We start from the raw sequence: 17,682 nt of genomic DNA, 5'->3' as shown, positions 1-17,682 counted from the left end.
GACAGGTAGAAATATCAATGAGGAGAGAGCCCCTTACTGGGAAGCAAGCCCGCAACCGGGCATATGCCCTAACAAGGAATCTAACCATGACCTCCTGGTTTAGAGGTGGATGCTCAACACTGAGGCACACTGGCTGGGCCCAGTTTTCATTCTTTACATGAAAAGCTTAATCCTCACAATTTTAGAAGGTAGAGAAAACCACTGTTGTATCCATTTTTAAAGAAGAGGAAACTGAAGCATAGTGCAGTAAATAACTTGCCCAATCAAATTTACTTTGGTAGTAAGTCTCTAAGGGAGGCTTCCAACCCACTTTACCTGCTGTCAGACCCATGCTGCTAACCATTATACAATGTTGCCTTTCAGCAAAATTGCCTTCCTGTCACTAGGATGAGAGGAAGTGAGATTAAAGAGAAAAGATTTATATAGCAGGTAACCGTATCCCATGGGAAAACACAAGGGATAGCAATCTCAAGTAGTTGCCAGGAGAAAAGGAAGTCTAGCAGCTACTGAGGGGCCAGTGGTTTAAAACAGCCTAAACTGAATTTAGAAAAAACCATTATTAATGAATGCATTGCTTCTTAGAACTCTAAAGTGCTTTATTGTTTGCAATTATCCAATATGTGCTTCAACACAACCCTTGAGAATGTACTATTACTGAATATACAGTCATCATATTAAATAATGTAAATGCACCTTTCTTGATATCTTCAAAGAGATATCCACCTTTAAAGAATTTTTAGTCTAATGACAATGACAATTTAAATAGTCGATCATACTGTAAAAAAAATAGTGCAGGGAAAACCCAGCTCAGAATGGAAAATCAGGAGGGCAAACAGCTGCTTGGGGGAAACATTCCAAAGCTGCCAAAACCTCAGTAGAGTCTTCCCAAATGAGAAGTAGCTCACTTTCCATGAGGGGCAAGGCTCCCAATATTCTGCTCTGCACTTTAGGTTTCACCTTGCCATGTTCAAATAATACTGTATAACAGGGATACAAATTTAATGAAATTTCCTACACAAATTGTGACAAAACTGGTTTTGTTACTTTTTATTCTGCGTTTAAAAAAATATCTACTGACATTATAAAGGTGTAATCAATAAATTTCAAATGCTAAACCCTTTTTATGATCTAAAAGAAACACTGCTAGTTTAATCTAGTTAAATTCTTTCTAAACAGGGCCATCAAATAGAAGTACAATGCAAATTACATATGTCACTTAAATTTTTCTAATAACCATATTTATTTATTTATTTAATATATTTTATTGATTTTGTACAGAGAGGAAGGGAGAGAGATAGAGAGTTAGAAACATCGATGAGAGAGAGTCATCGATCAGCTGCCTCTTGCACACCCCCTACTGGGGATGTGCCCGCAACCAAGGTACATGCCCTTGACCGGAATCGAACCCGGGACCCTTCAGTCCCCAAGCCGACGCTCTATCCATTGAGCCAAACCAGTCCCGGCTCTAATAACCATATTTAAAAGGTAAAATAAATAGGTGCACTCAGCTGGTGTTGCTCAGTAGTAGGCATCCACCTATGAACCAGGTGGCCACAGTTTGATTCCTGGTCAGGGCACATGCCCAGATGTAGGCTTGATTCCCAGTAGGGGGCATGCAGGAGGTAGCTGATCAATGATTCTCTCTCATCATTAATGTTTTCTCTCTCTCTTTCTCTCTCTCTCCCCTCCCTCTACCTTCCTCTTTGAAATCAATAAAAAAAATTTTTAGAAATAATTTAAAAATAAAATAAGTGCAATGAATCTGAATGAGTATTTCCAAAATATCATTATGTTAAATAAGTAATCAATATGAAATTATTAAGATGTTTTCACTTATTTTTTATTAACTGTTCAGGGGTCCTCAAACTTTTTAAAGTGGGGGCCAGATCACGGTCCCTCAGAGAGCTGGAGGGCCGGACTATATGAACTACTAATTCCTACTGTAACACCTTGGCTGTGCTCACTGCCCAAAAAACCTGGCAGGCAGGATCAGACTCCCCTGGGGGCTGCATGTGGCCCGCGGGCCGTAGTTTGAAGACCCCTGGGCTAGATTGTGTCTACCCAAAATTCATGCGTTGGGAGTCCTAACACCCAGTACCTCACAATGTGACTGTGTTTGGAGATAGGGCCTTTAAAGAGATAATTAAGATAAACTGAAGTCATATGTGGACCCTAATTCACTATGTCTAGACATAGAAAGAAAGAAGGACAATCATGTGAAAATATAGCAAGAAGGGAGTCATGTGCAAGTCAAGAAGTTTCAGAATTCAAATCTGTGGATACCTTTATCATGGACTTCTAGCCTCTAGAATTGTGAGTAGTAGAAACAAACCTCTATTACTTAAGGCATCTAGTTTGTGGTATTTTGCATGGCAGCCCTAGTTAACTAGGATACATACTATGTCTTCAGTGTGTATTTGGGAATAGCCACACTTCAAGTGTTCAAAAGCCACATGTGCCTAGTGGCTACCGTATAGAACCAGTGCAGCACTAGAAAATAGAGCCTCACAAAAATGCACCAAGAAAATAAGTTGCAATTATTGAGTGTAATAACTTTTCTGTAAACAGATGTAAATACATTTAATAAAGTTAAAACTTCAAACATCTTAAGAGAAAATATATTTCACTAACTATAACTCTGCTTTCTAAGCTGAAGGTTGCAATAAGAATATGAATAAAGAACAACTGAACTTCCTGGTATACCTATTAGGCACATTATAGTCTCGACCTTCCTTGCAACGACATCTTCGTACATCGCAATGCTCATAGTGCTGCAGAAGCTCTTGATAAGCATTTTCCTCTAATTCCCAAGATGCATCTCTGTAAATGAAGCAAGACGTAAAATATACTTTGATCTAAAATGTTACATAAAAGGATCGGTAATGAACTTAAAAATAAAAACTTTTCACATAACAGTACTCAGGAATGAGGCTAAAATTTGTTTTTTAAGATTAATCATTCTCTTCAAGATACAATTCCTTTAGTGTCATTTTAGCCTACATGTAGTCTCACCGTGAATTTTCAAATGCTAACTGAAAATTTAAGAAGAAATTTTCCAATTCACATGTTTAACATTTCACTTCCATTTATTCAAGTTTAGTACTATTATTTTGGGATTCCTCACCTTTAAGTACTAAAAAAATTCTGATCAGACATTTAAAATCACATCTTGATTCTCTTAATTTATACATATCATTTTGAAGCCTACTATACTTGTATATAAATCAATTAACATTACATACAACTAAGGTGTCTATTAAGAGACTACAAATCAACTAATGGGAATTTCAGTCGCAGTCCCTGCTCTCAAGAACCAGCAATCTGGGGGGAAAGGAGGTGGCAGGGGCTGCTTTACATTTCCCCATTTGAAGTTGCTGCTTCTCCATTATTACATAATCAGACATAAATGACTATTTATACTGCTATTAAATCCTATTTATAAAATATCTTTTGTCAAAAATATTACTCACTTTTCAGGAATATGAATTCCCATTCTCAACATCTCTTTCTGAAATATGTCGCTATTATTGCATACTGTGCACCTAAAGAAAAACACTCCTGCATTTATTGCTTGAATCTGGAGTAAAAAAAATAGAAAATCTATTAATTTAACAATATATTAGGTTATAAATTTTACAACTTACAGAGCATGTGTTATTTTTCACTCAACATATAATGAAATCTTATTTTGTACACTAATGGTTCTCAAACTTTGATAAACTAAGTTATCCCACTGCTAAAATTTGGAGGTCTTTTTCCCAATGGCAAAAAAACTTAAGCTAATGAATTCAGTTCTTATCTTTACTATATATTCACCCATATATTCTTCTTAACCTTTGGTGTCTAATATCATTTCTGTTCCCAAATAATGTGTTGGCCATGTCTGTGAATAAAATAGTAAAAATCTTGAGTTGCTTCATCTAGAAAATATATTTAAATAAGTGCTACATAAAAAGTATCCTTGGTTCTATTTTTAACTCACTCTGTTAGTTTTCTTCCTAATAGGGGAGAAGTATAAAACCTAGTCTCATTCTTCAGATACTACAAATACAAAAGCAGCAGGCAAAGGAGGGTATGCAAAAGGGAACAGAAAACTATAACCGTACTAAAAAGAGTAGCCAATACCCAGTAAAAAAATACCACAAAACTAACAGCACACCTTCATTAACAAATATGTATTAGTAATCCCTACTATATGGGCACCAAACACTATGCTATGTACCAAAAAAACAGAAATATAAAATGATTGTGAGTAGGCATAGAGTACACAATTCTAATATAGTGTACAAGTTTGTGTGTGTGTGTGTGTGTGTGTGTGCGCGCGCGTGTGTGCGCAGGCGTGTGTGTGTTTGTGTGTTTTTTTTAAAGTATATACATGGAATTGAAAGGAAGAAGTACCTCAGTCTATATAAGAGCCTAACAAAAATGTCACATGGATGGTAAAGTCAAAGCTAATTTTGGAAGTCATAGGAGTCTGCCAGGAAAATGGGACAAAAGACATTACAAAACTAGAAAATAGCACATATCAAATTAAGTGGTAATAGTAACCACATGTAATTAGAAAACTAATTAATATACTTAGGGATGACAAGGTGGCCATAGTAAACTAAATAAGGAGGCTAAACAGGTAAATCAAAACCTATAGTGTGAAAAAATTACAGGAAAAAAGGCATGCAGGAGAAAGACCAGTTCAGTAGTTACCTACAAAAATCTAGTTAAAATAAGAGAGAACAGCAACAAAAAAGTGTACACAAATTATCTATTAGGTAGATCTGACAGACTTGGATTGGGGAATCATTTTCGGATGGTGAAGAACAAGTGAACAAATAGGAACACAGGTTCAAATTACTACCAAGTAAAACACACACACACACACACACACACACACACACACACACACGGTAGGAAAGCAACAAGTTTCTGAAATCTAAACCTAAAGGGTCGGCAAGCAATTGTAACACATATTAATATATATATATAGGATGTGATACAAAAGGTAAGTGTGTAGTATGGAGGAAAAAACACCAGAGGCCATATGGAAGATACCGAGACCAGAACAATGAAGGAGAAATCCAAAATGAACACGAATAGTGACAATTCTCTACATAGCCAGAGTGAAAAGTTTCCATTAATTTTAATACGTTTTTATTAATATTTTTATTTTTATTTTTTTAGAGAGGAAGTGAGAGGGAGAGGAAGACAGAAACATCAATTGGCTTGGCTGCCTCCTGCAGTCCACATCAGGGATCTAGCCTGCAACCTGGGACTGGGAATAGAAACCAACCTCTTGGTGCATGAGTCGATGCTAACTTAGGCACACCAGCTGGGGTCCATTAATTTCTTTTATATCAACCTATAGTCTCTTCTTCACAAAATTCCAATGTATATAGCATTTGTAATGGTAAAAACAATGAAATTTTTGCATACTATGTTTTTTTCAAAATTTTGCATTCTATTGCATAGGTGTTTACTTTGACTCTTTTATATTAATGAAGTTCAGATATTTAAAATAATTATTCAGATATTATTGTAGCTATCTAGATAGGGCAGATTCCATTTATTATTTCATTAAGACTCTAGTACTACGGTGGAAAAGCCACTGTAGTTCCTATAGAGAATATGAACTCCAGTCAAGAAACAATTGCTTATTAATACTTATATAAGAGACAAGTATCCATGTGGCTATATTTTTGTTGTTGTTTAACCCTTACCCAAGGTTATTTCTCTCATTGATTTCCCCCTCTCCTTTTTTTTTTTATAGAGAGTGAAATGAAAGGGAGGGTTGGTGCGTGAGAGAGCAGCATCAATATGAGAGAAACACAGTGATTGGTTGCCTCCAGCGCAAACCTCAACTAGGGCCAGTGATCAAACCAGCAACCCAAGTACATGCCCTTGACCTGGAATCAAACCTGAGAGCCTCTGGTGCACAGCCAATACTCTATAACCACTGAGCAAGAACCTACAACCAAGATTAATCTACCCAGCAAAGTTATTATTCAGAATTGAAGTTCAGATAAAGAGCTTCACAGATAAGAAAAAGCTAAAGAAGTTCATCACCGCCAAACCAGTATTATATGAAATGCTGAAAGGTACTCTTTAAGAAGAGGAAGAAGAAGAAAAAGGTAAAGATAAAAATTATGAACAATAAATATATATCTATCAACAAGTGAATCTAAAAATCATGTTAATAAAAAATCTGATGAACAGAATAATCTTGTGAATATAATAGAATCAGGGGCATAGAAAGGGAGTGGACTGACAATTCTCAGGGGGAAGAGGGTGTGGGGGTGAGGGAAGAGACTGGACAGAAATCGTACACCTATGGATGAGGACAGTGGGGGGGGGGGGGTAAAGGACATAAGGTGGGGTGGAAACCGGATGGAGGGAAGTTATGGGGGCGAAAAAGAGGAACAATTGTAATAATTTGAACAACAAAGATTTATTGAAATGAAAAAAATAAAAATAAAGTTACAAGTAGTATGAGCTAACATACACATTAATTCTTTCCAATTTTAAATTTAAATCAGCAAGCAACAAATTTTATATCAGAAAAAGCTTCTAAAACATCTTACCTGTAAACAGTCTCTATGAAACCAAGCATTCTTACAACAAGGACTTCGTAATATGCTATAAGTTGGAATAGGCTCAATAAATTCCAAGCAAATGGTGCATGGTAAGGAGTCTCTATAATTATTAGGTGTAATTATTTGAACAGGTCGATGGTTCCAACAAAATGACCTAAATTATTTAAAATCAACATCTAATAAATTACAAAGCATAATTAGGATAGCATTACAGTTCACATTTATAAGAGAAACTTCATTTCTATCTCTCTCATAATTAACCTACAACAGACTGGATCTTTGAAATTATAAGTCAGTTTCACAATCTATGACCATGTTTAACTGAACTTTCAAAATGTGGTAAGCCTTCCCTCACAGAATTTCAGCAACTAATATTATGTTGAGAATTCTATATAAGATTGTTAGCAACAGAATATACACACCATTGTATTAAACACTGCACAAAATTAAAGTAACTTAACATTTAAATATTTAATCATATAAAGATAAAATAAAAATAACTTATTCCTAACCCACTAAATTTATTTCCATTTGTATTATTTAAATGCAGTTTTTTTTTTTGGTCAAGATCACAAGGACTAAAAGAAATAGAACACTCATGATATCTAATATCAAAATTTATAAAAATTTTGTTTAAAGCTAGATTCAAGAAGCAGTATTTTTAGGAGCATCCCAGGGGAGCAATATTTACTTTTTTGCATTCCAAATTTATATGCCTTCAGTTTACACTAGGAGAAGTAAATATGGCTCCACGAAAGAAAACTGAACTATTACTGGTAGATCTAAAGATACAAAAATCTAAAATTATATTAGGTAAAAACTTTCACTGACTATGAGTATACATTAACACAGTGTTTTTCAACCTTTTTTGGGCAAAGGCACATTTGTTTCATGAAAAAAATCACGAGGCACACCACCATTAGAAAATGTTAAAAAATTTAACTCTGTGCCTATATTGACTATATATAAAGTAATTCTCTTGAATAGGAATCAAATAAACACAAAGAAAGTATTTTATAATTACTTTATTATGAAATATTAAGTAAACAAAATAGTGAAAAATTATAAAATTCTTGTCTTGTCTGCACCTACGGCACACCAGGCAACATCTCGCGGCACACTAGTGTGCCGCGGAACAGCGGTTGAAAAACGCTGCATTAACAGTTCCAGATTATACTCTAGAGCTGAAAGTTAAAGGTAAATAAGCCCATTTCAGATATCACTATTCTTAAGACTTTGCAGACAGAAATGACTCCATAAAAGAGGCAAATCTCAAGACTGTCTAGATAGGAATGACTGCACATATATATATATACCACCCCCCCATCATTCCCCCTCCCTCCTCCCTCTCTCCCTCTCCCCCTTCTCTTTCTCTCTCTCTCTCTCTCTCTCTCTCTCTCTCTCTCTCTCTCTCTCTCTGTCTCTGTCTCTGTCTCTGTCTCTGTCTCTCTCTCTCCCCCATATAATCACACACACTGTAGAAACTCAATGCGGCTTTGAAAAAAAATTAACAAAGGAATTATATAATTGGAATATCCATATTCATTACTGACTTTTCTTTAACCATTATCTTTCACACATTCAACAGTTAACTCACGCAAAATTGCCAGTGAACTGGAAAATACACTCTTTCTGAAGTCCACATGGGAAATGATAACTTCGTTTGCATCGAGGTGCAACACATCCAATTGAAGCACCATTTTTCTTACAAATACAACATTTCTAGAAGAAAAAAAAAAAAAAGAATAGGGCATAACATAGAAAAACTGAGCACCATACTATGACCAAGGTATAAATAAATATTCCTTTTGAGGAGTCTGAATATTAATAGGGTCATATAGCGAATAGCTGTGGTGATAGTATATTAAAGAAATATCCTGAAAATTTTTCTACCCAGAAACAATGTAGACACACTAAAGATTCACTCCTACAATAATTTCTGATACAGGAAACATCTGTAACCTAATATGTGAATGAGAAAAAGAAGTTTCACTCAAATTTCCAATGAAAACACATAATTAGGAAATATTCACCAAGGAAAATAGTAATAACAATACTAAAAGCCAACCTGTAAAAAGAAATGGCTAGGATCACTCTATCCTAACAACAACAAAAAAGTGTTAGATACTTATAATAAGTTAAATAGTGACCCCTAAAAAGATATATTCAAGTCTTATTAATTCCTGATACCTGAATGAACGTGACCTTATTTGGAAATAGGGTCTTTGTAGAAGTAAGTTAAGGAACTAAAGATGAGATTATTCTGGATTTAGAGGGGTCCCTAAATCAAATGACTGATGTCTTTGGAAGGGGAAAATTTAAGACACAGACACACAGAGGGGAAGACCATATGAGGATGAAATTATTTCTACTCAGAGCACTTGGAGACCCACAGTCCTTTCCTAGCACATCATCTAGTAGCTATCACATAGTAGATTCTCATATTATAATGAAATGAGAGAGGAGTTAAAAGTTTAGAATACTTATTTTGGAGAACAGGAGAAAGCACTGAACACAGCACACAATGTCACAGAAGGGCCACAGAGCTGTGGAGATCACAAACTACTGGTCTTCATACTTGTGTAATTTTTACCTCAACCCATCATTTCAACCCAACAACTGAGGTAGAAGAATGAAAAGTGAATGGCTTGATGACTCAGGACTGAAGTTTGAAGAACAGTGAGTAGAAGTGTGTCCATAATTCTGATGGTAAATGTGGGTGAAATGATGGGTTGGTTGGAATAACATAAGGAAGTGAAAATCAATATTGTCATATATATTATCCAGGGGCGGTTATGTTCCCTTTCACCTGCAAAAATACAAATGCTCTAAATTCACCATATTTGACAAAAGCAAGCACTGGAACATAAAATCAAAGTCTTAAAAATTTCTAGTGGAGAAGCTGATAAAGAAGACTTCCCTAGTATTAACAATATTTATAGTACTTACTATAATGAGTAAAATAATTTACTTACCAATTTAGAAGCTCTATTCACTTCTTTTCTTATGTCTTCTATTAGGAAACCATAAACTCCTTCTTCTTCTTTACCTCTCTGCCAAATTCCACTTGACATCAACTATAAATATGTTTTCAAATAGAAAATAAACTCTAAAAAACTAGTTTGGAATAAAAATTATATTACCTATAATATTTTAATAATAAAACAGCTAGAATTTCAATTACCTTTTACCTATAATAGTTATTTTTTATGATCAAAGTAAGAGGCTACTCACATTTTCTTATTTGAAAGGCACTGTATATTAATAGTTCAAATAACCAAACTAGTTTCTAAAATATTTCAGGAAATAACAGACAAAGGAAGAAAAACAAAAAATACCTATAATTAAGTTTTATGAGAGAAAAGTGGTAAATACTGAAAGGTATAAATGTACTAACAGTAAATACTAGGGAGATAATATAGATTATTAGTGATATTTCAGGCTAGATGTAAACCTAAATCGTATTAGGCATATTTACAGGGAAACCTATTGAATTACAATTAACATAATGTTTATTAAATTTTTTAAAATCTGATTTTTAACTTTAGCTTAAACATGTTAAAGGAGCATGAATCAAGAAAAAGCCTGGGGCTGTGAATAAATAAGTCCTGGCTTCAAACCAGGCTCGAATCCAACTTTCTGGAACCCTCAGCAAGTAATTCAATACGAATGACCTTAACACAAAAATTAAAACACCGGACTAGATTATCAATAAGTCACTTTCAACTCTAACATTTAATTGCCATTGGTAACATTACTTGTTCACAGTGAAATAGAATCTTATACATGTTGGGTTTAGGGTCAGTATCTTTTTTAATTATTATACAAGAGAATATAAAAATTTAATGTGATCAACTTAAATATATATAAATATTGCAAAAATACTTCAAAGTATTGACAATATCAAAGTGCTTAAATAGGCTTAATCAATAAAATATCTGCTAAAAAAAACAAACCCAAGTGATATACATTACTTAGGAATTAGATATGAGAGAAAAATAGACTAATAAAATAGCCCTCTTAATTCTATATAAAAACTAAAATAAACTCTTAGAAAAATGAAAAAGTTTCCTTGTTATGTAAAATATAATAAATCCCAATTTACAAAAAAAAAAAAAATGGAATGCCAATGTTATGTTTTCTTGACTCTTGCTATAAAGGAATTAGGATCTTAGGCCAGTCTAGAAGTTTATTTAATCCAGAGGGTAATTGAGACACAAAACTAGTCTTACAGAACCACCAAGTAATATGTTATATGTTTTCTCAAGGAAGCATCTAAAGAATTTTAACATAAATACTGTAGTAGGTTTAAAAAATATGTCCCCAAATTAATTAGTTGATACTCTTTCCTTTAAAAAGTGGAGTCTAACTTGAATGTGAGTTAACACTTAATAACTTGCTTCTAACCAAGAGCACAAAGCAAAAGTGACAGTGATATGTGACTGTGAAGACTAGATCACATGATTCCATGTTGGTGTGTATATCTATCCCCTTTCTTTTTCTTCACTTGCTCTGGAAGAAACCAAATTCCATTCCATGCTGTGAACAAACCTAAAGAGGTACCCAGAAAATAAGAATTTAAGACACAGATTCAGTGAGTCAAGAAATTGTTGGAGGGAATGGGAAATAAATTAGGCTAATTTTCAGTGTGAAATTATTTTTTTCTTCTCTTTTGAGTGACCCACCTGAAATTAACTTATTTCCTTTTCTACAAATATTTATTACCTTTAGTCAGAAGGTTAGGCAAAAATAAATAGGCAATGATGGCAGATCTTTAAAATAAGCCAAGCAATTACAGAATGTTAGAATTTGAAAAATGAAAATCTTATTTTTACATATAGGCAAAATTAGAGCCAGAAAAGTTAAATCACTTATCTAATTCTCAGAAACCAATCATCAGGATCTAATTCTCTTCTTTAGAAGAACATCAAATTTCTAAGATTTACTTATAAATTATACTCACCAAACAATAGTAATGTACAGTGAGATTCCATTGCTCATTAATTTTCTTTTCTCCATATTTATTAGGACAATCATCATTTTTTCGACAGAAAACACAAGCTAACAGTGAAAAAGTAAATTAGATAGGAAAAATATTTTGTAAATTTTCAAAAAAAAAAACAAAAAAAACAACCCTATGGAATTAGTGCTTTTTTAAATTGATGTGTTCAATTCTTTCTGCATGAGCAAATCACATCTTATTGTTGTCAGTAACTTAAAATTTCAACAACTACTTCTAAAATAATGTGACTTTTAAAATGGAAACTTGCAAGGTAACATCATGAAAACAATGGATTAGTAGTCTTCAAAAACCCCATTAAAGCAATGATTAAGCTGCCAAAAACTGTCAAAATCAAATTTTCAGAAACTGAAATCTTACAATTAGAAGGATCCTATATAAGAGCCCAGCAACCATAACGGCAGAATGACCAGACCAACTGCTAGACCAGTCACTATGAGGTGCACTGCCTGCCTCTTGGTCTCCCTTCCCCGCCTGGCAGGCTACCAGTGCACGATTAACAGGGACCCAGAGGTGGGTAGCGGAAAATGCGGGCAGCACCAGGCCAAGGCCCCGGCCCCACCAGCTGCCCCCTACATAGAGGGTGACCCATGACGGGGATGTGGCCAGCAAGTGGGCAGGAATGGCCCACCTCTCGGTCCCTCTCCCGGCCATCAGGCTCCAATCACCCATGACAAACGGGGAACCAGGGTGGGCGGTGGCAGGGGTGGGACGAATTGCCAGCAGCAGGGAAGATGGCCCTGATTGCAGGCTAGGCCCAGGTACCGAACCCAAGCATGAATTTCATGCACCGGGGCTCTACTGCTTAATAAAGAAGTAAGTTGCTATATTTTGATGAGAATTTTATGGTATTTTAACTCACCCACCACCTCCCACCTCCCAGTCTCCAGCTGGGCAATGGCCTTAAGTGCAATGGCCCATGTTTCTGATGTGGATTGTCCAAGAGGAGGTAATACAGACTTTGTTCTCAAAGAAATATTACTGTTTGTTTTGACCTGTGTAGAGGCTCCCTGAGGAGATGGGCTCAGATGCTTGCCTTTGTTTTGCCTACATCAGAACTCTCTCAGGGCTGGAGTCTGACCATTATCAAAACCATTTAGACAAATAGCTACAGCAGCTTGAAACAAAGGATAACTGACAGGATAAGTAGGAGACAGAATAAAAAGCCTAGGAAAGAAGAGGCTCGAAATGGGGGATATGTAGGAAAATAATGGCTTTGAAAAGTTCCCACATATAGTGAGGGAATCTGGGACACACACATGCTCAGGAAAAACCCAGAAACTAAGCTTCCACCTCTGCCTGGTCAGGAGGCTTATGAAAGCCTCTCTAAAATCAAATTTAATTTTAACCTTAAGGAGGAGGAGGAGATGAGGAAGAGGAAGAAGAAAAAGAGTGAAGTAAGCCAAAAACTAGCAGAAGAGAAGAAATAACATTACAGCAGAAATAAATGAAAGAGAAAGAAAACAATAAAATCAATAAAAGCAAAGTTGGTTATTTGAAAAGGTCAACAGAACTTTAGACTGACTCAGAATAAAAGAGAGAAAACTTTAGATTCATCTAGAAAAAAAAGAAGACTCAAAACTTATGACAACGATACAAAAATCAAAACAGTGTGGTATTGACATAAGGTAAATGGAAAGATATATAGACATATAAGTAAATAGAAAAGAAGAATACAGAAACAAACCCATACATTTAAGATCAATTAATTTTGAACAAGGATGCTAAGACCATTCCATGGGAAAAGAAAAGTCTCTTCAACAAATGGTGATGGCTGGCTTTTGCCAGATAGTTCAGGGCGCTATCTCAGTACACAAAGGTTTCAGGTCTGATATATACAAGAAGCAACCAATGAAACAATAAATGCATGGAGCAACAGAATGACGTCTGTCGCTCGCGCACGCGCGCGCGCGCGCGCGCTCTCTCTCTCTCTCTCTCTCTCTCTCTCTCTCTCTCTCTCTCGCACACGCGCGCTCTCTCTCTCTCAATCAATCAATCAATCAATCAAAAAATATTTTAAATAGTGCCTGGACAACTGAATAGTCACATGCAAGATAATATAATCACACCCCTTCCTAACGCCATATACAACAATTAAATTAACTCAAAGCAGGTCCAAGACCTAACTGTAAGAGTCAAAACTACACAACTCTTAGAAGAAAATATAGGTGTAAATCTTCATAACCCTGAATTTGGCAATAGTTCCTTAAATGTCACAAAATACTAAAAACAAAATTAATCAAAGAAAAAGAAAAATTAAACATCTTTAAAGTTTAAAACATTTGTTCATCAAAGGACAATAACAATAGAGTAAAAAGATAATGTACAGAATTAAGAGATTATATTTGGAAATCATACACCTGTTAAAGGTCTAGTGTCCAGAATGTCTAAGAAAGAAAAATACAATCCAATTTTATTTTTTTTAAAATATATGTATTTTATTGATTTTTTTACAGAGAGGAAGAGAGAGTGATAGAGAGTTAGAAACATCGATGAGAGAGAAACATCGATCAGCTGCCTCTTGCATAACTCCTACTGGAGATGTGCCCGCAACCAAGGCACATGCCCTTGACCGGAATTGAACCTGGGACCCTTCAGTCTGCAGGCCGATGCTTTATCTATTGAGCCAAACCGTTTTCAGCACAACCCAATTTTAAAATGGGGCAAAAGATCTGAATAGACATTTCTCCAAGGAAGATATATGGTCAGTAAGCACATTAAAAGATGCTTAATATCATTGTTCATTAAGGAATACAATCTTAAACCACAATGAGATGCCACTCCACACCCACTAGGATGGTTATAATAAAAATGTAATAACACCCTAGGCCAGTGGTCAGCAAACGGCGGCTCATGAGCCACACGCAGCTCATGAGCCACGGTTTGCCACTCTGTTGACTAATGAGTTTGCCAACCACTGCCCTAGCCGGTTTGGCTCAGTGAATAGTATCAGCTTTCAGACTAAAACAGGGGTCTTCAAACTACGGCCCGCGGGCCACATGCGGCCCGCAGAGGAGTCTGATCCGGCCCGCCAGGTTTTTTGGGCAGTGAGCGCAGCCGAGGTGTTACAGTAGGAATTAGTAGTTCATATAGTCCGGCCCTCCAGCTCTCTGAGGGACCGTGATCTGGCCCCCACTTTAAAAAGTTTGAGGACCCCTGGACTAAAAGGTCCCAACTTTGATTCTGGTTGCAGATTCAATCCTCAGCCCTGGCCAGGGTGCATGCCAGAGGCAATAAGTTGATGTAAGGTGTCTCTTTCACATGGATTTTTCCTTCTCTCTGTCTCTCCCAGTCCTACTCTCTCTAAAACGTGAATGGAAAAATATCCTTGGGTGAGGATTAACAACAAAATAACACAGTAACAATCATTTATATAATCATTAATATAATAGAGGAATATGCAAATTAGCCGGGACACCATAACATTATAACCGAATAGTAGGGACCTGAGGCTGCATGGTGCTTGGCCAGGGTGAGGGAACTCAGGCCGCACAGCTCACCCCACGGGGCTTGACAGAAGACCTCAGGCCATGTCCCCTTTTTGAGATCCTGAGACTGTGCTCCCCACCCAGTGCCAGGCAGGGGGGAACCTGAGGCTCCAACCCCCCGCTTGGAGGGGGTTGACAAGGGTGGGGCCGGCTGGGTCTGGGTCTCCTGTGTTTTCAAAGCATGTGCGGGTGGTGGGCGGGGGGACTTGACTCTGGGTCCTGAGGCCTGCCCCAGACTCTGACAGAAGGGAGATTTTCATAAACCTTTTACTAATTTTATTTCATCTCTAACACTTCTATTATACAGAAAGGGCAAATAGCAATATTAAAATATTTTCTCTAATTAATTCTCTTTTAATGTGCACGAATTTCGTGTACCGGGCCACAAGTTAACAGATAATAAATGTTTGGAAGGCTGTGAAGAAACGGGAACCCTCACGTACTGCTAGTGTACATGCAAAATGATATATTTATTTTGGAAAATAACCTGGCAGGTACCCATAGTACAAAAAAAAGTTAAATATAGTTACTGCATAGTACAACAATTCCATTCCTGGGTATACATGCCAAAAATATAAAAAATAAATATACAATCAAATATTGGTATACTCATGTTCACAGCAGCACTGTTCACAATAGCCCCCCAAACAAAGGGGGGGAGGGCGAGAGGTGACAAATGTCCATTGATAGGTCGATGAATAAACAAAATACAATGTATCCATACAATGGAATATTATTCAGCTATAAAAAGGAATGAAGTACTGATACATACAACATGGCTGAGTCTTGAAACATTATGCTAAGAAATAATCGAAGCACAAATGGTTACATACATGATTCCATTTATATACTAGATTTCATTATCCAGAATAGGTATATTACAGAGAAGGACAAAAAACAGACTGATGTTTGCCAGAGGAAATGAGAAGTGACTACCTAATGGGTATAGTTTCCTCTGACGGTGATGAAAATATTTTAGAACTAGTGATGGTTGCACAACATTGTGTATGTACTAATGCCACCAAATCGTACATTTCAAAATAGTTAAAGTGGTGAATTTTCTATTATGTGCATTTTATCACAATAATAACCATTTTAGAAGGAAGTTTGAGCAGCTCAGCTCTAAGCAAGAGCAATTTTAAGGTGCGCACTCCGGCTATCCTGTGCACTGTTTCTGGCTTCCGAGGAAATCTGGACAGAAACTGAGGGTCCCAGCAGGGACATACTGAACTTCCGTGTCTGCATGACTGACTTAAGCTTTACTGGACTTCATTACACTTCAAGCCACATCTAGGAAGAGCCTTATACACATCAAGTTTGCTGATGGCGGTATGCAAAAAATGCTACACAGCCATGAACTACCACTATAAATGACAACATGGATGAATCTCATGAGCTTAACGATGAACAAAAGACTTCGAGTCAGTTATTACTCTTGGAAAGGAGTAAGAGGACAGCAACAAGGAAGACTTCTGGGTGCTGTTTCTATCCTACTTTTTGTTCTGGAGCGTGGGTACACAGGATGACCCTAATTATTACCCTGAGGAGTTTGTAATTTATTTGGGGTGCAAATAGGAGTCAATGGAGATTTGTGAATTGGCAGAGGTATGACCAAAGATGTGTTATTAAAGAAAAAGGAGAAAGACTATAAGAATCGAGAGCAACTGAGATAAAAGACACTCACAAGTGGCCAAAGGAACTATTTAAGTACAAGATGGTGCTGCTGCCAAGCCATTTTATCAATGTGCCTTGATATAAGTCTTATCCAAACTTCCAAATATCTCACTGAAAATGCCTCAAAACAAACAAAATTGTTCTATGTGACACTAGTAGAAATAAGAGTAAGCCAAATCTAGCTATCATCTGTGCCCATGTGATGTATTGTAATCTTTCATATGCATTACTTTGGACAAAATATGAGCTGGAATTAGTAATTTTGTTAACAGTATATTTCTCAAATGTACATGCAATATAAATTTGTAATATGAAGTACCAGACATTTATCTGCAATGGATGGGGAAAAAAAAACAAAACAAAACACCTGAGGGTTTAATATCCTCAGCAATTCACAGAAGCTCCAAAATCCAATATCTATATTCCCACCATCACATACATTGAAACCATCATGACAATGCTGTCATTCTCCTTTGTGAGACCAAGGCAAGATGGCAGGGTCTAAATAATGCATAAACTATCAACATTCCTGCTCATATTCCCTTCAAAATATGCTGAAGTGTCTTTTTCATAGTCCACAAAGAATTAAAATCATATGGTAAATCAGATAATTGCTTTCAGGAGGAGCTACCACACAAACTACAGGTTCTTCAGTTCACCCACGTCAGGAACAGACTGCCAGTCTACAGAGAGCCTCCCAGCTGCATTTTCCCAAGGCTGAAAGAATCCACACCAGCTTAAAATCCTGCCTCTGCCTCTTTTTACTCATGTGTGAGCACGCCTTTCCTAGGAAGTCAGGTTAATATTTTACACAAACCAACAGTCATCTCAGAGATATGTGCAACTCTTTCCTTTACCTCTGCATAGAAATCCCAGTCTAGATAGACTGAAACAGAATAGCAACTATAACCAATGT

General features: G+C 36.3%; 1 protein-coding gene across 2 annotated transcripts in view; it reads right to left on the bottom strand.

Moving 5' to 3' along the window:
• G2E3 (G2/M-phase specific E3 ubiquitin protein ligase) overlaps positions 1 to 17,682 on the bottom strand; it is a 67,584-nt gene that overhangs the window by 29,556 nt on the left and 20,346 nt on the right. Inside the window, exons 3-8 of one of the 2 annotated variants that reach the window (XM_084874705.1) lie at positions 11,548 to 11,645; positions 9,560 to 9,661; positions 8,182 to 8,306; positions 6,573 to 6,738; positions 3,471 to 3,577; positions 2,704 to 2,820 (exon numbers count right to left, since the gene is read on the bottom strand). In XM_084874705.1, coding sequence (XP_084730831.1) covers positions 2,704 to 2,820; positions 3,471 to 3,577; positions 6,573 to 6,738; positions 8,182 to 8,306; positions 9,560 to 9,661; positions 11,548 to 11,645 — 715 coding nt within the window. The remainder of the gene's footprint in view (positions 1 to 2,703; positions 2,821 to 3,470; positions 3,578 to 6,572; positions 6,739 to 8,181; positions 8,307 to 9,559; positions 9,662 to 11,547; positions 11,646 to 17,682) is intronic. The other variant, XM_084874706.1, reaches the window with a different exon arrangement.

This window comes from Pipistrellus hanaki (genome assembly GCF_964339955.1).
Source record: "Pipistrellus hanaki genome assembly, chromosome: 1".
NCBI classification, from domain to species: Eukaryota; Metazoa; Chordata; class Mammalia; order Chiroptera; family Vespertilionidae; genus Pipistrellus; species Pipistrellus hanaki.
The sequence above is the reverse complement of the archived record's forward strand: the minus strand, read 5'-3'. Positions and strand labels throughout refer to the sequence as shown.